The sequence below is a fragment of the Emys orbicularis genome, chromosome 4, assembly GCF_028017835.1.
Source record: "Emys orbicularis isolate rEmyOrb1 chromosome 4, rEmyOrb1.hap1, whole genome shotgun sequence".
Taxonomy (NCBI): Eukaryota; Metazoa; Chordata; order Testudines; family Emydidae; genus Emys; species Emys orbicularis.
In genome coordinates this window covers 156,397,433-156,418,025 of record NC_088686.1, presented here as the reverse complement: position 1 = coordinate 156,418,025, position 20,593 = coordinate 156,397,433, and the positions used below count along the sequence as shown (strand labels likewise).

At 48.0% G+C, this 20,593-nt stretch overlaps 1 protein-coding gene and 1 pseudogene across 1 annotated transcript; one reads left to right on the top strand and one right to left on the bottom strand.

The window, feature by feature from the left end:
- The window catches only part of LOC135877972 (up-regulator of cell proliferation-like), a 778,396-nt pseudogene that overhangs the window by 379,560 nt on the left and 378,243 nt on the right, over window positions 1–20,593 (top strand).
- On the bottom strand, window positions 6,039–15,449 carry LOC135877106 (up-regulator of cell proliferation-like). Its single transcript, XM_065402454.1, has 2 exons — window positions 14,586–15,449; window positions 6,039–9,935 (listed from the first exon to the last, which is right to left on the bottom strand). The coding sequence occupies exons 1-2, from the start codon at window positions 15,447–15,449 to the stop codon at window positions 6,039–6,041; spliced, it is 4,761 nt and encodes a 1,586-aa protein (XP_065258526.1).

Genomic DNA, 20,593 nt, shown 5'->3' with positions numbered 1-20,593 from the left:
TTCTCTGATAGCTACATTTGTCAATACTGAGCCATTTCATTTTATAGGGGTCCGTGCCAGGTGTCCTTAGGTGTTAGCCAATGCTGGAAAGGAAGCACGGACTTCAGATGCTGCTGCTGGTGGTGGGACATCCTACCTTCTAGGCTTTAAGTCTAAACAGACTCCCCTGCTGCCCTCCTTCCCCCCACTCCAAACAGCATCACAATTGTTCTGGAGTTGCCACTCCCTCCACGGTCCTTTTCCTTTCCAGGACACGGACCGAGTGGCTACCTGTTTTACCAGTTGGCTACCAGTCTGACTATTCTGGTCGCTGCCAGCTCCCATCCCTGGAGCCCCTGGGTCCTGCCCTCCCCATACGTCTGGCTTTGGACACCACAGCCTCATGCTGCCCCTGAGACCCCAGCATCTGTGTGGGGCAGCCTCCCCCTGCCACCACCTGGGGCCCTGCCTGCTCTGGGGTGGGTCACAGACCCCTCCCCTGAGACTGCAGCCATGGCTCCCAGCACAGGCGCGGTCCTGCCCAGGGGTCTGCATCCACTGGACCCTGGGGAGCCCTTTATAGCTCCCCCAGGCTGGTCCCTGATTGGCCGCTCTAGCCTCCTCTATGCAAATGAGCCCCCATCCCTTGAGGCTAATGAGGGCCTAGGTGCCCTGAGGGGGGCGGAGCTCGGCATGAGGTGACAGTTAAACCGACACAACGACACAACGGGGAACGGGGGGACAAAGGGGCAGGGAGTTCAGGGGGAGGGGTAAAGAACAGGAGGGGGGATTTAGGCGAGGGCCAGGGAGGGGGAGGACACAGTTTACATGGGTAGGGAAGGGGGAATTCCAGAGGGTGGAGAGACGCAGATTTGAGAGAAGGTTGTGGGGAAGGGAAGGGGCAGGGGGCAGGAGTCAGGGAGTCGAGGGGAAGGGCCCTGTGGGATGGGGGAAATTGGGAGGGATCAGAGGGGAGAAGAGAGTTCAGAAGGCAGCAGATGTGGGGGAGCCAAGAGGAGGTTGGGAAGGAGAGGGGGAAATGTACAGGGGGAAGGAGCAGCTCAGGGTCCGTGAGGGAATTTAGTGAAGGGGTTTTCATGGGGGGGGGGCACTTCTCAGGCCTTTCCCAGGCCCCTGGCCCTGGCAGCTGCCACTCCCCCATCAGCCCCAGCTGGCCCCTCTGCCCTGGGCAGCGAGCTCTCGGGATAGGACTGTTTGCTCTGCAGCCTCAGCCCCCTCTGATTCCCTGCCCCGGGGGAGCTGCTGCCCCGTCCCCCTCAGGCGGAGCCGTTCTCGGCTGACAGGACAAAGGGGGCAACCGGCGAACAAGCATCCATGAAAGGACTGGATTGCTACCTGCTCCAGGGTGGGGGGACATTGCAGCCGCTGGAGGAGGCAAGATACCAGGGGGGTTGGGTCAGTCCCATTCCCTTCCCCTGTGATGCCTCCCAGGGATCATAGAATCATAGAATCATAGAATATCAGGGTTGGAAGGGACCTCAGGAGGTCATCTAGTCCAACCCCCTGCTCAAAGCAGGACCAATTCCCAACTAAATCATCCCAGCCAGGGCTTTGTCAAGCCGGGCCTTAAAAACCTCCAAGGAAGGAGACTCCACCACCTCCTTAGGTAACGCATTCCAGTGCTTCACCACCCTCCTAGTGAAATAGTGTTTCCTAATATCCAACCTGGACCTCCCCCACTGCAACTTGAGACCATTGCTCCTTGTTCTGTCATCTGCCACCACTGAGAACAGCCGAGCTCCATCCTCTTTGGAACCCCCCTTCAGGTAGTTGAAGGCTGCTATCAAATCCCCCCTCATTCTTCTCTTCTGGAGACTAAACAATCCCAGTTCCCTCAGCCTCTCCTCATAAGTCATGTGCTCCAGACCCCTAATCATTTTTGTTGCCCTCCGCTGGACTCTTTCCAATTTTTCCACATCCTTCTTGTAGTGTGGGGCCCAAAATTGGACACAGTATTCCAGATGAGGCCTCACCAATGTCGAATAAAGGGGAACGATCACGTTCCTCGATCTGCTGGCAATGCCTCTACTTATACAGCCCAAAATGCCGTTAGCCTTCTTGGCAACAAGAGCACACTGTTGACTCATATCCAGCTTCTCGTCCACTGTGACCCCTAGGTCCTTTTCTGCAGAACTGCTACCTAGCCATTCGGTCCCTAGTCTGTAGCAGTGCATGGGATTCTTCCGTCCTAAGTGCAGGACTCTGCACTTATCCTTGTTGAACCTCATCAGGTTTTTTTTGGCCCAATCCTCTAATTTGTCTAGGTCCCTCTGTATCCGATCCCTACCCTCTAGTGTATCTACCACGCCTCCTAGTTTAGTGTCATCTGCAAACTTGCTGAGAGTGCAGTCCACACCATCCTCCAGATCATTAATAAAGATATTAAACAAAACCGGCTCCAGGACCGACCCTTGGGGCACTCCGCTTGAAACCGGCTGCCAACTAGACATGGAGCCATTGATCACTACCAGTTGAGCCCGATGATCTAGCCAGCTTTCTATCCACCTTACAGTCCATTCATCCAGCCCATACTTCTTTAACTTGGCGGCAAGAATACTGTGGGAGACTGTATCAAAAGCTTTGCTAAAGTCAAGGAATAACACATCCACTGCTTTCCCCTCATCCACAGAGCCAGTTATCTCATCATAGAAGGCAATTAGGTTAGTCAGGCACGACTTCCCCTTGGTGAATCCATGCTGACTGTTCCTGATCACTTTCCTCTCCTCTAAGTGTTTCATAATTGATTCCTTGAGGACCTGCTCCATGATTTTTCCAGGGACTGAGGTGAGGCTGACTGGCCTGTAGTTCCCCGGATCCTCCTTCTTCCCTTTTTTAAAGATGGGCACTACATTAGCCTTTTTCCAGGGCTGTGAGACACTTTGCCAGCACCTGCCCTTCGCGTGAGGAAGCCTAGTCAGTGTGTGCCAGGGGGTCACTCCCCTCTAGGCATCTGCAGGTCTTGCTCTCTCGGTATAGGTTAGTGATACGCACCCACCAACCCTCGAGCATCTCCCTGGAGTGTCCAGCCCCTGACCCACCAGACATGCAGAATTACTAGACCCGGTGTTCCCAAACTGCATCTTACCAGTTACACCACACGACACAGCTCCATTTAATACACCGCACTCACACTTGTTCACACAGAAAGCAAGTATGTTTATTTAACACAGGGATTCAAATGATAACAAGTAGAAATATTAGAAACAAAGGGTTACATATAAAATAAAATCATGACATGCACACTCGAGCCTAAACTTGATTAATAGGACATTGTCCTGTCATAAGAGCAAAAGCCCCAAATCCTTCCAGTCAGGTGTGGCTGTGATCTTCTATTCATGAGACAAGCACACAGTCCTCTTGTCTCCTCAGTGGGAAGATGCAGAGTTTGTCTCTTTATCTACAGTTATCGTCCAAAACTCCATTGTGTGCACTTGTAGGACAACTCCCGCTGCTTGTTTTTTCCTGTCCAGGACACTCTGTGAGCACTTGATTAACATTTTGCTCAGACTGTAAATGGTGCCCATTGTGAACCATACAATACTCAGCGTACATGTAGATAGACTGATAAACATCTCTTGTCTGAAAGAAACCTGTTTTTCACCTTTTCTCACCGGTCCCAAGTCACAGACCTTAAGAACATAATTTTCAGTCTATATACATAACTCCTTACATGTTATCTGTACAATGATTAAGATGACCAGCGTGACACAGGCTTTCAGTAGAGGCCTGGCATGACACGCTTTGGTGAACTAGTATGTAGATACCAGGCCCAGGGGATCCCGGAAATCCTAATGCACCCCTGTGTCCTCTGCCAGTTGGCACCAAGAAGTCCCTGGGTCACACAGCCCCAGTAACACGCATGCTACTGACCAGGGGAGACCCCCAGAGTAGAAGAGACTGGGATAAAGGGGAGCAAGGCTCAGGGTGGGGAGGACTGAGTCCTAACCCCCCAGGGTCTCTCATTTACTCTGTAGGGACAGCTCTGCGCTGGTGCTGCAGGAGCCCAGGGTGAGAGCTGGGGTGCCCTCTCTGGGTTCAGGCAGGGGCTCATTCACTGCAGGGAGTCAAGGTGTCCACAAGGCACTAAGTGCTGTCCAGGGTATTTATTAACCACCCAGGAGAATGGGGCCAAGGGACATATGGGGATTTGCCAATGATTCTGTTTTTCGGGAGGGGGCATTGTGGTGAGGCTCCAGGGAAAGAGGATTACTGGGCAGTGCGATGGCAGGGGCTATTTGGTGCAGATGATCATGAGGGGTGGCCCCTGGGGAAAGACACGGAAAAGAGAGTGACACTAAAATATCAGGGACAGAGATAGCAATAACCAGAAGGGATGGGAAGAGAGAAGCGTGTTGCCCTGGGGACACTAGAGGGAGCCACTTCCCCATCCAGCCACGGTCTCAGGCCAGCAGTTGAGAAAGGACATGGGGAGGGAGAGCAGAGGGGGTCCTAGGCTGAGGTGACTGCAGAGAGTTTGGGCCAGAAATGCTGTTATTGATGATTTTTATCTCTACACATTTCAATCAATGTCTCTATTTTTCTTTTATTTAATCCTTTTATTTCCTCTTTAATGGTAGAAAATCTTCCTTCTGGGACTACGGTTTAGCTGCATCCCTTGGGGACTGTTCCAGCAACTCAAGAGAGACTTTCTATTAACTATGGTAAATATGGCCAACCCAACATTCCATAACAGATAAAAAGTATCTTTTCCACAATTTTTATCCCATTTTCACATCCCATTCCCTTAACTTGCTATCAGTCTCTGACATACTTTAAGATAGTAAGTGGCTGAACTTGGGGTCTGAGGAAGGTCTAACACGATCTTGGATGCATAGGCTCTTACTCTATGGGAGTTTGGGCGGGAATTTTGGAGAAGGGGGTGGGGCAGGGGTTGGAACAGGTGGGGCAGAGGTGGGGCCTCATGGAAGGGGTGGAGTGGGGGTGGGGCCAGCGGCCAGGGGGGCGGTCAAGAATGCACCGAGAAGAGGGGAAGTCGGCGCCTATGCTGAGATGTATAAACAAAGAAGTATCAAGGAGGATTAGGAAGATATTACTTCTGTATATGCCAATGGTGAGATCATTACTGGGATATTGTGTCCAGTTCTGGTGTCCATAGTTTAAAAAAAGTGTGTTGGAAAATTGGAGAGGTTTCAGGGAAGATCTGCAAGAATGATTCAAGGTTTGAAAAAACCTGCTTTATACTGAGAGACTTGGAGCTCAATGCATTTACTTAACAAAGAGAAGGTTGATCATGGTCTATAACTACTAAGGAAGAAAATAACAGATAGGAGAGGCCTCTTGAGTCTAGCAAACAAATGTAGAACAAGATCCAATGTCTGGAAATTGAAGTTAAATTTATTTTTAATTGAAAATAAAATTCAGCTTTTACAGTCAGGGTAACTGACCTGGAACAGCTTCCGAAGTGAATTGGTAAATTCATCATTATTTGAGGTCTTTAAATTGCAATTGGATTTCCTTCTAAAACATCTGCTCTTCTTAGTTCAACCACAAACTACTTGGTTTGATAATGAGCTGCTCCTTACCAATTATGGATGAATACTTTCCTCCACAGCAGGAATTATTGAATGGAATTTTCTGGCCAGGTGTTACGCTGAAAGCCAGACTAGTAGATGATTATTGTGGTTGCTGCTGGCCTTGAAATCTAATAATTTGTTAGGAAGAAACTTCTGTTGTTCCACAATTGTCCATTTGGGGTTCCTGGAACCTTCTTATGGAGTATCTGGTATTGGCCACTCCCGGAGACGGGATAATAGACTAAATTGTCCTCTCTGCTCTGCTCAAGTGTGGCAGTTCTTATGTTCCTAGCAGTGATTGTACAGCAGCCACTCTGTAATTGTATCATAAGTTGTCATGTGATATGAAAAGTCAGAAACCTGTCAGTTCCACTTAGAAGCTGTGAAGTGAAAATGAGGTTCTGAGACTTAAAAAAATACAATACAGAATATTTTTTAACATGCCATTTTTTAAAATTAAGGAAAGTTTTAAAACATTCATTTCAACAGGTTCTCACCATGTTTTTATTTCATGTTAAAGGCTTCCTTTAGGCCCTCCAGTGCCCGTGTTTCAGTTATTTTCCCCCAGTCTCTTGGGAGATCTGCTGGCTTAGCATTATAACTTTTAGCTAACTGGTGATTGAACTTCTGAAAAACAAACTTCCAGTAATCAGAAGCCTCAATGCTGGGATCTGGCTGAATGCGCCAGTCTGGGTAATAGACGCGATAATCTTTGTAGGGATGAAATTTCCCTTTTGTGTCTAAATTTCGGAATGAGTTCTCAGAAACCACTTTAGATGAGCATATATCATAGACAAGTTTTTGTGTATCAAGATACCTGTAACTGCATAATCCTTGTGGCCGATGCACAGATGCAAAATGCTCCTTGTGGTCACTGCCTCCTGCTTCACAGGGGACTTTACAAAATGGACACTGCTTCCCACAGCCAAACACTCGCTTAAAAATTACATCCTGGGGTTTTAATGACAGATTGGAGAGTTTGGTGTGAATATCCAAACCACCAAATTGGGATAAGATTTCTTGTTCCAGATCTAGAAGAAAGGTTTGAATATTAGCACAAAACTGGCCTGTTTTTGCTGTGTTTTTAAACTGTATCCCAACTAAGTTGTCCTTGGAAATGACTAGGTCCTTCTGCAGCGCTTCACAAAAGTTGTTTAAAAATGCTAAGGCTGTGGTATTTTTTTCATTTTTGGAGCTTTCCAAAACTTCCCTCACTTTCTTTACTATCGTAGATAGAATCTTTTTCTCCAACTCTCCCAAAAGCTTAGTCTCCCTGTAATGATCCATAATACGTCTCTGAATCCAGGTTTTGACAAATTCTTTATAGTTTTTAATATATTTCACATAGTTATCAAAATTCATCTCCTCCAGAAGCTTTTTCTGTACAGTGAACTGGAAGAAGGTCCGGCTGCCATATTCAATGGACTCTGCCTTGCTGAGAATGTCATCTACTATCTCTATGCCTAGTCTTTTGTTGATATAAACCACCAAGGCGGGTTTGAGACATTGATCACAGAAATCCCTGGCCCTTGTTTGGTTCTCATCTTTTTCCAAATACAGGTCAGTAAATGTGGAGAAATACTGAGGTTTCAGTTTCTCTAAACGACACTGAGGATCATTTTGATGGATAAAATGATCATGCATCTTCTGAAAGCTCCAAGCTGCCTCCCCCAAAATATGAATTTTCAGCTCAACTTCAAAGCAAGCAGTAGTGCCAAGGTTTTTAACATCCTCCTGTTGGAGCCTCTTGTTGATTATGTTCAGCAATTCTGTGCAATAGATTTCATCATAGTCCACTTTGGAATTTACCTTTTCTTCAGTGTATCTTTTACCCTCATCTATTAAGGATTTAGCAAGTTCTTCTGTGTGAACAGCTGTTTCACATTCCCCTGTGAACAACAGTTGTTTCATAGTTTTGATCCATGCTGAATCTAGATACTCCTTTTTCATTTTGAAATTGTCAATTCCATGAAACAACAAACTACCTGATTCCTGTAGCTTCTGCCTGACGGCACTCCCTCGATTTGCCAGGTCCTTTCTCAACTGGGACTCCATCTCTCGATAAATTTCACGTTTCTGTAAACTGCTGAACTCCAACTCTGACAGTGTTTCTCTCCACATGTTTTCAAATTCTAATTTCAGTTCTTCATGATCTAGTTTATGTTTTTTGTTCCTACATTCATCCAAGACCCTGTCAACTTTCCCTTCAATTATCTGCATGTATGAGGTCTGGATTTTTTCTGTCTTGATCTGGCCTTTTCGAATTCGAATTGCTTCCTCGCACTTGTTCTCGGAGTAGCTCTCAAGTTCATTTTTGAGGCAGTTTGCACTCCTGCTAAAATCTTCTCTGTACTTTTCTATCAGGTTCAGATTTGAAATTCCACTTTCAAAATAATCTTGTAAATGATCCAAAACTTTTTGTTTCTCGTGCTGCAGTTTTTCCTGTGCCTCATTTTTCAACACGGATAAGGCACCAGCCTGTAGTTTCTCTAATGTCTGATTCTGAATGACAGTTTCCTTTTCAGATACCCAGAGATGTATCTCTTTGCGGAAATGCCATTCCCACTCGGAATACTTCATAGACAGCTGGTTATAGGCTTCAGCTACAAGACTGTTCCTGAAACTGAAGATGAAGTTCTCGTGTTTTACAGCATTCCACAGGCTCTCCACCCATTTGACAAACTGGGGAATGTCCTTGGGGGCTCTATTATGTGACCGTTGCTTTATCAAATCAATCAGGTATTTCTTTAGCTCACACACACTCTCACTGTATCCCATGTTCACTGGAGCCATGGGAGGGACTCCGTGCCACAGCCCAGGGATGTACCAATTGTGTTTCTCTGCATCATAGTCCATAATACATGAAAAATTCACTTTTTTACATTGCTTTTCCATCCTAGCTGCAGCTATGGTCATTTCATTCAGCTGCTCTAGGAGGTGCTTCCTGTCCCTCATGTTTTGGTCATGTGCAGACACATCACTGACATTCTGATGCACAAACTGGCAGTTGGGTTTTTGCCCGATTTCCTCCATTCTGAGAAAGGCATGGACCACAATTTGCAGAATATCCTTCATTTCTGTGGCATTCTCCATGGCCATGTTAACGATGGTTATGTCACTTAACCCAATCACCAGGGTGGCCAGCTCATTGTCGTGTTGATAACTGTCCTCCAGCCTGGCCAGTTCTTGGGCTTTCAAGCCTTCTGTGTCTATCACCAGGATGAAATCACAGCCCAGCTCCTGCTGAAAGTTCTCTGCCACTTTAATGAGCATCATGAAGGCTCCTCGTGTACATCGGCCACTGCTCACTACAAACTGCAGGCCGAACATGGTGTTGAGGAGGGTGGATTTCCCAGTGCTCTGCACTCCCAGCACCGTTAGAACCACCATTTTGGACCTTCCCCCCAGCTTGGCATGGAGCTCAGTCAGAACATCTGTCACCCACTGCAGTGGGATGTTGGATGAATCTCCATCTAGCAGTTCCATAGGAAACCCTTCCAGCATCAGGTCAGCTGCTATGCCTGGGAGATAGATGAATTGTCTTTGGCATTTTGCCTTGTCTCCTTCTTTAACCACTGAGCATTCAGCTTCATAAAACTGCCCCAGCTCACGCATGAAATGCTCCAACCCTAAGGAACTGGCAGAGATTAGTTTATCCAGCATGGCTAGCGCTTGTGGGTCATCTCCTGCCATTTTACTTTTCCCTTTATATTGATCCCGTAGTTTAAAAAGATTATCTCGAGCAATGTGATCCAGGCTAAACTTCATCCATTTCAGAAAGTAATGTTTCTCCATTGAAGGCAATTTTTCTATTCCATTAACAAATGTAATCAATCCATCAGTAAGGTCACATTGATCCTGCTGTCTACGTAATTCCAACCATTTCTCTCTCAGTTGACATTTATAGTCTTCGGTGGCCGTCTCCCCTTGCCTTCTCATTCTGCACAGTTCTTTTTCCACTTTAGCCAATTCTTCCCAGAGATCCCCCTGCAGTCTCAGCATTTCCCTCTTGTACTTTGCCACATCTTTTATTTCCACAGCGATTTCTCTAGCCCACTTCCTTGCACTCTGACATTCCTTTCGGTCCTCATCTACCTGGATTCCTAGTTCACGTGCGGTCACAGCCATGGCTTCCAAATTCATTCTCTCGGGATGTGAACTCATTATGCTTTTGATGGCAGATTTCAGTTTTTGCACAAATCCTGCATTATTTGTGGTGCTGTCTTTCACCAGTAGCTGTGATTTGCTCAGATTCAGCACTGGAGCCAACTTATTAAGGAATTCCAATGTTTCCTTGGGATTTCCATGCTTGCAATTGAGAATGAAGTAGTATTTAGTGGCTGATCCCTGCAGAGGTGATAACAGTGCGTATTGCCTCTCACTGATGCTCTCAGTAACTATGTATCAGAGGGGTAGCCGTGTTAGTCTGAATCTGTAAAAAGCAACAGAGGGTCCTGTGGCACCTTTAAGACTAACAGAAGTATTGGGAGCATAAGCTTTCGTGGGTAAGAACCTCACTTCTTCAGATGCAAGTAATGGAAATCTCCAGAGGCAGGTATAAATCAGTGTGGAGATAACGAGGTTAGTTCAATCAGGGAGGGTGAGGTGCTCTGCTAGCAGTAGAGGTGTGAACACCAAGGGAGGAGAAACTGCTTCTGTAGTTGGATAGCCATTCACAGTCTTTGTTTAATCCTGATCTGATGGTGTCAAATTTGCAAATGAACTGGAGCTCAGCAGTTTCTCTTTGGAGTCTGGTCCTGAAGTTTTTTTGCTGTAAGATGGCTACCTTAACATCTGCTATTGTGTGGCCAGGGAGGTTAAAGTGTTCTCCTACAGGTTTTTGTATATTGCCATTCCTGATATCTGACTTGTGTCCATTTATCCTCTTGCGTAGTGACTGTCCAGTTTGGCCAATGTACATAGCAGAGGGGCATTGCTGGCACATGATGGCATATATAACATTGGTGGACGTGCAGGTGAATGAGCCGGTGATGTTGTAGCTGATCTGGTTAGGTCCTGTGATAGTGCTGCTGGTGTAGATATGTGGGCAGAGTTGGCATCGAGGTTTGTTGCATGGGTTGGTTCCTGAGTTAGAGTTGTTATGGTGCGGTGCGTGGTTGCTGGTGAGAATATGCTTAAGGTTGGCAGGTTGTCTGTGGGCGAGGACAGGCCTGCCTCCCAAGGTCTGTGAAAGTGAGGGGTCATTGTCCAGGATGGGTTGTAGATCACTGATGATGCGTTGGAGAGGTTTAAGCTGAGGGCTGTAGGTGATGGCCAGTGGAGTTCTGTTGGTTTCTTTTTTGGGCCTGTCTTGTAGCAGGAGGCTTCTGGGTACACGTCTGGCTCTGTTGATTTGTTCCTTTATTTCCTTGTGTGGGTATCGTAGTTTTGAGAATGCTTGGTGAAGATCTTGTAGGTGTTGGTCTCTGTCTGAGGGGTTGGAGCAGATGCGGTTGTACCTCAGTGCTTGGCTGTAAACGGTGGATCGTGTGGTGTGTCCGGGGTGGAAGCTGGAGGCATGAAGGTAGGCATAGCGGTCGGTGGGTTTTCGGTATAAGGTGGTGTTAACGTGGCCATTGCTTATTTGTACTGTGGTGTCCAGGAAGTGGACCTCCTGTGTAGATTGGTCCAGGCTGAGGTTGATGGTGGGGTGGAAGCTGTTGAAATCATGGTGGAATTCTTCCAGGGTCTCCTTCCCATGGGTCCAGATGATGAAGATGTCATCAATGTAGCGTAGGTAGAGAAGGGGCGTGAGTGGACGAGAGCTGAGGAAGCGTTGTTCCAGGTCAGCCATAAAGATGTTGGCATATTGTGGGGCCATGCGGGTGCCCATAGCGGTGCCACTGGTCTGGAGGTATATATTGTCACCAAATTTGAAATAATTGTGCGTGAGGATAAAGTCGCAGAGCTCGGCAATAAGTTGTGCTGTGTCATCATCAGGGATACTGTTCCTGACAGCTTGTATTCCATCTGTGTGTGGGATGTTTGTGTAGAGAGCCTCTACATCCATGGTGGCTAGGATGGTGTTTTCTGGGAGGTCACCAATGCATTGTAGTTTTCTCAGGAAATCTGTGGTGTCACGGAGATAGCTGGGAGTGCTGGTGGCGTAGGGTCTGAGTAGGGAGTCCACATATCCAGACAGTCCTTCAGTGAGAGTGCCAATGCCCGAGATGATGGGGCGTCCAGGATTTCCAGGTTTGTGGATCTTGGGTAGTAGATAGAATAACCCCGGTCGGGGCTCTAAGGGTATGTTGATTTGTTCCTGTGTTAGTGTAGGGAGTGTCCTGAGTAGATGGTGCAGTTTCTTAGTGTATTCCTCAGTGGGATCTGAGGAAAGTGGCCTGTAGAATTTGGTATTGGAGAGTTGTCTGGCGGCCTCCTTCTGGTAGTCAGACCTGTTCATGATGACAACAGCACCTCCTTTATCAGCCTCTTTGATGATAATGTCAGGGTGGTTTCTGAGGCTGTGGATGGCATTGCGTTCTGCACGACTTAGGTTATGAGGCAAGCGATGTTGTTTTTCCACAATTTCTGCCTGTGCACGTCGGCGGAAGCATTCTATGTATAGGTCCAGACTGTCATTTCGACCCTCAGGAGGAGTCCATGTGGAGTTCTTCTTCCTGTGTTGTTGGTGGGAGGGTATCTGTGTATCAGTGCGCTGTTCAGTGTTATCTTGAAAGTATTCTCTGAGTCGGAGGCGGCGAAAGTAGGCTTCCAGATCACCGCAGAACTGTATCATGTTCGTGGGGGTGCTGGGGCAAAAAGAGAGTCCCCGAGATAGGACAGACTCCTCTGCTGGGTTGAGTGTGTAGCTGGATAAATTGACGATATTGCTGGGTGAGTTGGGGGTACCCCTGTTGTGGCCCCATGTGCCAGGTAGGATTTTAGACAGCTTACGGTCCTTTTTCCTTTGTAGAGAGGTGAAGTGTGTAATGTAGATCTCCTGTCTTATTTTAGTAAAGTCCATTTGTGTGGAGGGTTGGTTATTTATGAAAGTCTCCAGGTTGGAGAGCTCTTTCTTGATGTTTATCTGTTTGCTGTATAGGATGCTGATCAGGTGGTTCCTCAGTTTCTTTGATAGTGTATGGCATAATCTCTCACTGTGGTCTGTGCAGTATGTAGATAGCAATGGATTTTTCACCTTCAGTCCATTTGGTATGATGTCCATCCGTTTGCATTTGGAAAGGAAGATGATATCTGTCTGTATTTGTGCAAGTTTCTTCATGAGGTTGATAGATTTCCATTCCATACGGCTAAATGCAGTGCCTTGCATGGTGTCAAGTATCAGAGGGGTAGCCGTGTTAGTCTGAATCTGTAAAAAGCAACAGAGGGTCCTGTGGCACCTTTAAGACTAACAGAAGTATTGGGAGCATAAGCTTTCGTGGGTAAGAACCTCACTTCTTCAGATGCAAGTAATGGAAATCTCCAGAGGCAGGTATAAATCAGTGTGGAGATAACGAGGTTAGTTCAATCAGGGAGGGTGAGGTGCTCTGCTAGCAGTAGAGGTGTGAACACCAAGGGAGGAGAAACTGCTTCTGTAGTTGGATAGCCATTCACAGTCTTTGTTTAATCCTGATCTGATGGTGTCAAATTTGCAAATGAACTGGAGCTCAGCAGTTTCTCTTTGGAGTCTGGTCCTGAAGTTTTTTTGCTGTAAGATGGCTACCTTAACATCTGCTATTGTGTGGCCAGGGAGGTTAAAGTGTTCTCCTACAGGTTTTTGTATATTGCCATTCCTGATATCTGACTTGTGTCCATTTATCCTCTTGCGTAGTGACTGTCCAGTTTGGCCAATGTACATAGCAGAGGGGCATTGCTGGCACATGATGGCATATATAACATTGGTGGACGTGCAGGTGAATGAGCCGGTGATGTTGTAGCTGATCTGGTTAGGTCCTGTGATAGTGCTGCTGGTGTAGATATGTGGGCAGAGTTGGCATCGAGGTTTGTTGCATGGGTTGGTTCCTGAGTTAGAGTTGTTATGGTGCGGTGCGTGGTTGCTGGTGAGAATATGCTTAAGGTTGGCAGGTTGTCTGTGGGCGAGGACAGGCCTGCCTCCCAAGGTCTGTGAAAGTGAGGGGTCATTGTCCAGGATGGGTTGTAGATCACTGATGATGCGTTGGAGAGGTTTAAGCTGAGGGCTGTAGGTGATGGCCAGTGGAGTTCTGTTGGTTTCTTTTTTGGGCCTGTCTTGTAGCAGGAGGCTTCTGGGTACACGTCTGGCTCTGTTGATTTGTTCCTTTATTTCCTTGTGTGGGTATCGTAGTTTTGAGAATGCTTGGTGAAGATCTTGTAGGTGTTGGTCTCTGTCTGAGGGGTTGGAGCAGATGCGGTTGTACCTCAGTGCTTGGCTGTAAACGATGGATCGTGTGGTGTGTCCGGGGTGGAAGCTGGAGGCATGAAGGTAGGCATAGCGGTCGGTGGGTTTTCGGTATAAGGTGGTGTTAACGTGGCCATTGCTTATTTGTACTGTGGTGTCCAGGAAGTGGACCTCCTGTGTAGATTGGTCCAGGCTGAGGTTGATGGTGGGGTGGAAGCTGTTGAAATCATGGTGGAATTCTTCCAGGGTCTCCTTCCCATGGGTCCAGATGATGAAGATGTCATCAATGTAGCGTAGGTAGAGAAGGGGCGTGAGTGGACGAGAGCTGAGGAAGCGTTGTTCCAGGTCAGCCATAAAGATGTTGGCATATTGTGGGGCCATGCGGGTGCCCATAGCGGTGCCACTGGTCTGGAGGTATATATTGTCACCAAATTTGAAATAATTGTGCGTGAGGATAAAGTCGCAGAGCTCGGCAATAAGTTGTGCTGTGTCATCATCAGGGATACTGTTCCTGACAGCTTGTATTCCATCTGTGTGTGGGATGTTTGTGTAGAGAGCCTCTACATCCATGGTGGCTAGGATGGTGTTTTCTGGGAGGTCACCAATGCATTGTAGTTTTCTCAGGAAATCTGTGGTGTCACGGAGATAGCTGGGAGTGCTGGTGGCGTAGGGTCTGAGTAGGGAGTCCACATATCCAGACAGTCCTTCAGTGTTCAGTGTTCAGTAACTATGAACACTGCTGAGGAGACCTCTGTTAAAAAGCTAAATTGTAGCCAGTGGGACTCAATGTCTCCGCGCAGGTTTGTAATTGAGATGGGCTCTGGGAAAAGATCTGAATTCTCCCTCCCACAAGGGAAATACCAGGAAATCTCAACCAGTCCATCTGCGATTTCCCGAGGGACGTTCCCAGACTCCATGTCATGATGGATGAAGAAATTGTGGTGCTGCTCGGAGGGGCTGAGAACCTCATTGAGGAGTCTGGACTTGGAGAAGCTGCAGCTCCCCAGCCGCACAAAGGAAATGGTTGGCAGTGACGTGAGCACCAGGCTCTCCTCTCTGAACCCTCTGCTGTCTGCCAGGGAGTGCGGCCTCCACTTCCTCACAATGTCCCTCATGGCCCACAGCATTAGGGTGCACTTGGGAGTGTCGAGGGCAGGTAGCAGCAGAGGGAGGGCAAACTGGCACATGGACATTTTGGACAGGATCTCCTGCTGTAGGAAACTGTCTGAGCAAAGCAGAACAGCACAGAGAACATCGAGGGGATGTAGAGACTCTCTGATGTCAGTGTCACTAAAACTAAAAACATCTCCACCTGCAATCTGTGCCTCCTCACTGCCGCCTTCATCATCACATGCTCTATGTCCAAGGCTTGTGTTTCTGGCTGTCCCATTCAGAGCCATGACTTTCCTCAGGAAATGCCATGGTAAATCCCCTAACATCTGAGGAGTCCACTTTTCTATACTTTCTGAGCCAATTTCCAGGACATCCCGCAGCCTGAGCTTTGTGCTTTGGTATTCCTGCAGGTTTAGCTTAGAAAGGAGTCCTTGAAAAGCTTTATTTTTCTCTGTAAAACAAAATGAAAATAGGATTCTCATGACTTTCTGAAGTTAGATATTCCCACACAGATGGAATTAATGATGTAAAATCTTCATAATTTAAAAGAAAATTTCCATTGGTGGCTAGTAATTATGGGTTAATGGAGTTAAAGCTAATAAACTAACCCCCTCTTCTATTTCTTTAACTAACCTTTACTGCAGGGGTTCTCCACCTTTTTCTTTCCGAGCCCCCCTGCCCCCCCCCCCAACATGCTATTAAAACACCACAGCCCACCTGTGCCACAATAACTGTTTTTTTGTGTATAAAAGCCTGGGGCGGCATTAGGGGGTAGCAAGCAGGGCAGTTGCCTGGGGCCCCACACCACGGGGACCCCCACGAAGTTACATTGTTCAGGCTCCAGCTTCAGCCCTGGGTGGCAGGGCTCAGGGCTCCGGGCTTCAGCCACATGCGGTGGGGCTTCAACTTTCTGCCCTGGACCCCAGCGAGTCTAGTGCTGGCCCTGCTTGGATGCCCCCCTGAAATCTGCTCAAGGCCCCCTAGGGGGCCCCGAACCCCCAGTTAGAACCACTGCTTTACAGTATATACTTTTCTTTTCTCCCTTCTCTCCAGCAGCCATATGAGGGAACCATGGGGAAGGGGAGGAAAGAGTCTGGCAGTGCTCCCACCTTCTTTATAGTAGTACCTTAGAGCGCAGTCTCTGGAGAGAGGTTCTAGTGGGGCTGGTTGCCCTCAGCCCTTACAGGTACATGTAGACTGGAGCTGGAGGTGTAATTTCAAGCTTGAGTAAACATAGGCACGCTAGCTTTGTTTGAGTTAGTGTGCTAAAAATACAAGTGTAGCCACAGTGGCAGGGGTCGTGGGATGCCTGAGTACAATCCCATCTGAGATCCTAGGTAGGTACTCAGGCAGCTAGCCCACACCACCTCAGCTAGCGTCTACCTTTAGTGTGCGCGCTTGATCAAAGCTAGCGTGGGTATGTCTGCCGAAGCTGGACATTACACTTTGAGCTCCAGTGTAGTCAGGCCCTAAAAGAGCTCCTCTCTCCATTGAAAGTATAGAGTGGTGCTGAGGTCAGAACATGCATACGGGCTGCCTTTTCAATCCTCTTGGCACAGAATCAGAGTAATCCTAGAAAGTGAGTTGCAAAGCTCCATCCCCACCTCAGGAGCAGCATGTGGTGCCCAAATTGGAGGAGGACGAGGTAGAGTGAATGAGTTATTGCATAAGGTGTCACTTTCCTGGTACGGACCTGTGACCAGGAAGCAGTAGGCCCATGACACAGTGAAGTGAGTGAGCAGTGAAAAGAGTGGCAGGGAGGCCTGTGACAGGGAGGTGGGGAGCAGGGCACCGGGATTTCTCAGCTCTTTATTTTTCCCAGGTGGGAGTAGGGCATGAGAAAGCAGAGTGGTAACTGTCTGCTCATTTTCACTAGGAGCAGAGGAATGATAGGAGTTGCAGCATTAGAAGCTACTGAGAGGAGAGGAATGTATTTATTGAAGGAGAGGAAAAGCCCCAAATTGATTAGTTGGTTAGTTGATTTTATTGGGACATCAATCCAATCAGGAAGCGAATGTGGGGACAGGGGTGCAAGGAGAAGGGGTAAAATTGTAGAGAGGTTCTCACATTGTTAACTGGGTTTTCTCTCAAGGCAGATGAGTGACCTGTGAAGCCAGAAATTAACTTGATTTTTTATCTGTTTTTTTTTTTAGCGAAGGTGTCACATGGCATTGTATTTTATTGTTGGATTCTGTTTTTTGGTTTGCTGGTCTTTGCACTTACTGTTACTCCTTGGTAGGTCTGAAACTTCAGAGTCAGGTTAAGATGCAATTAGTCAGAGGAGTGTCAGTGGGGAGCCTCAGATCTGTAAGTATGCAGGGGATTTGTGGTCTGCTGTGTGGCAGAGAGTCCTTAATTGTATGGAGTTGGAATGGCCATCAGAGATAGACAGTGGGGGGCTAAATCATAGAATCGTAGAAGATATGGGTTGGAGGAGACCTCAGGAGGTCATCTAGTCCAACCTCCTGCTCAAAGCAGGACCAACCCTAATAGATGTATATATGTGTGTGGTATGGTAATTCACTGTTTAATGTGTGTTATCCACAAAGGGACCTAGGCGTTGCAACACTCAGCATTGCAACACATAATTTTTAGGTGCCCTGCTGCCCACTGGACTCCTCAGCCCCGAGCTAGGATCCCAGGCTCCCTTTATAATGCATGGGGAGCGTAGACACCTAGAAATGAGATTCACAGAACCAGCATGCTGAGCAGGGAGCCAAAATGAAATGCCGTTGAAAAGGGTGGGGCCTAAGCCCTGCCCCTCAAAGGTAATTAGATACTTAACTCTGGGCCAGAGAGAGACGCTTGTATCTGCTCAGGATTCTCAGCTGTAAACCCCTGGACTCAGGAAGCCCAAAGCCAGGGACTGTCAGCCTGCCGCCCGGAGTGGAGTGGAGCAGAGGGGACGGAGTCCCTGCTTGCCGCTCAGCTGCTCTGCAGCAGAGGAAGGGTGGGGGGCTAGGACCAGGGAGAAGATATGGACTCTATGTGGGTAGCGGTGTGGGAGGGATCCTGCTTACCCCCTCCCCAGCTCTGCTGTGCTCACAATTTACCCCTGGCCCTCCCTTGCTCCAGGGACCAACCCTAACTCCCATCCCCTGTGCTTTTGCCCCCCCCCGGCCCCTGCCTTGCTCCAGCTGGGGACCAATCCTCCCCCCCATGCCCTGCTGTGCCCTTGCCCCTCGCCCAGACGTGGATTTACCATAAAACACAGGGTGCCCTGGGACGGGAGCCGTCAAGGACAGGGGGCCCAGGGCTGGGCAGCTCCTGGGGCTCCTGCTGCAGGCTCCGCCCACCCCCACTGGCAGCTGAGCTCCCCCCTCCCAGAGCGCGCCATGTCCCCGCTCCTCCCCCACCCTCCCAGCACTTTTCCCGCCGCCAAACAGCTGTTTGCTGGCACTCAGGATGCTCCAAGAGGGAGGGGGACGAGCGGGGCTGCAGCACGCTCGGGAGGCGGGGACTTGGGGAAGGGGTGGGATGAGGTCTGGGTGGAGGTGGAGCAGGGGTGTGGAAGGGCCCTTGGGAAAGGGGTGGAAAGGGGCCCCTGCGCTCCCCCTACATATACCCCCCGAGCCCCACAACGTGAGCCCCAACTTATGCACCCCCTTCACACACACCCAGCCCCCTGCCCTCCCTGACACCTGCACCCCCTCACACAACCCCAGCCCTGACTCCTGCACCCCCCCACACACATTCCCACCCCAACCCTGCGCACCAAACAGGAGCTGCCCCATGTAAGTGCTCCACAGCCCAAACCCCTGCCCCAGCTCTGAGCTCCCTCCCACATCCTAACTCCTGGCCAGACCCAATTAATACTGGTTCAGGGATGGAGACAGCATTCCTGCCCCTCCTACCACCTCTTAGCTGGGCCTACATAAAAGAGACTAACTAGAGTTTTGTACACTTGTTTGTTTAAGACTGAGCAAATAAGGCACAACAAATTACTGATATGATGAATTCTGCTGCCTCCTCTCCTTTAAGAGAATATGAGCAGTTTATGATTCTCTCAAATGAAGTAGTTCTTCTAAAATCAAGGGGAATACCAATCAATGGCTTTTTCAGAACCAAAAACCCCCAAAAGAGATTTTTTTAAATTTAAACTGGATTTTTTAAATTTAAATTTAAAAAGTTTTTTTTTTAAACAAACCTATCAAGTATAAAATTTGAAACTATGACAAGCTATGTTAAGGCCTATAGTTGCTCTAGCCTATTAAAGTAATTTAAATAAATACATCTATGAAGAAGTCCATGTTTGCTGCCAAGTTTCAGAGGAAGCCAAACCACTGAACTGTTGGAAGTCATTGCCTAAGCACCTGGGGGTGCAGAAGTTGTTGAAATACTCAGCCAGATTTTGGCAGCAATAGCCTCTTCTGCAGGTGCAAAAAGACTATTTTCTTCATTTCAGTTGATGCAGCTACTTCATTCAAATTTAAGAAACTGATTGGGAGTTGAAAAAGGATGAAGGCTTCTTTTCCTCTTGTAATATATGAATAAACGCTAGAGAGGAGGAGATGTGAGCTACTACTTCTAAAATCTGGAAGGAGGTTTATGACCAGGAACAATCAGTTCAATGCACGAACTAGAGATACTTCTTTACCTCAGTGTGTTTGAAATGAAAAAAAATGTTTCAGTTAACCTTTTTGTTCTTATGTATCCTGCAAAACCAGCATGTTTTAATGGTTACCTATTCATAGAATCATAGAAGACTAGGGCTGGAACAGACCTCAGGAGGTATCTAGTCCAACCCCCCGGCTCAAAGCAGGACCAACCCCAACTTAATCATCCCAGCCAGGGCTTTGTCAAGCTGAGCTTTAAAAACTTGTAAGGAAGGAGATTCTACCACCTCCCTAGGTAACCCATTCCTGTGCTTCACCACCCTCCTAGTGAAAAAGTTTTTCCTAATATCCAACTTAGACCTCCCCCACTGCAACTTGAGACCATTGCTCTGTGTTCTGTCATCGGCCACCACTTAGAATTTCATGAGAATCAATCTTTCATTAGGAAAATAACTCAAAAATACAAATACAAAACATTTGGAATGAAATCAATCCACCTTGATCTTTAGTGTCTGGGGGTGTGGGCCTCTGAGGCTAGACTGAGATCCTCATTGGCTAGAACCACCCAGTGAGCCAGTAACAAATTCCAGTCCTGTTAGCATCCAAGCCTCCATAATTGAAGGAATACCTGACAGCTGCGGGAGACAGAGGGGTGCTGAGAAGGTCTAACTCATGATTGCCAACACAGAGATGTGTTATTGGCTTTGGATGGGGGACAAGTAGCAAATGCGTCAGTCACTACAACAGGTCACCCTCGGAGCCAGGGAGACTGGCACTTCCCAGCTCTGGAAGGGAGTGTTCCTCTAGCGGTTAGTGCGGGAGCCTGGACAAAGGACTCCTGGGCTCCATCCTTCACTCTATCCCTGACTCCCAGTGCAACCCTGAGGCAGTGGCTTTTCCTGTCAAGGCCTCTGTTTCCATCAGTGGGGCTGGAGACACTCCCCTAGAGCCCTTGGGCCATCACACTTCAGGAATGTGCGTGAGGTACTAGGAGACCTTGAGATGGGAGGTGTCCTTCTGGCCGTCGGTCAGTGTTGTGAACCCCTGGCTGCTGGCCTGAGTTTATCCAT

Bases quoted from the DNA above. Each gene is read 5' to 3' on its own strand.
- LOC135877106 (XM_065402454.1), bottom strand. From the start codon at position 15,449: ATGAGAATCCTATTTTCATTTTGTTTTACAGAGAAAAATAAAGCTTTT. The intron at 9,936-14,585 runs ATAGTTACTGAA...CCCCTCTGATAC, and splicing joins AGGTCTCCTCAGCAGTGTTC to ATAGTTACTGAGAGCATCAG.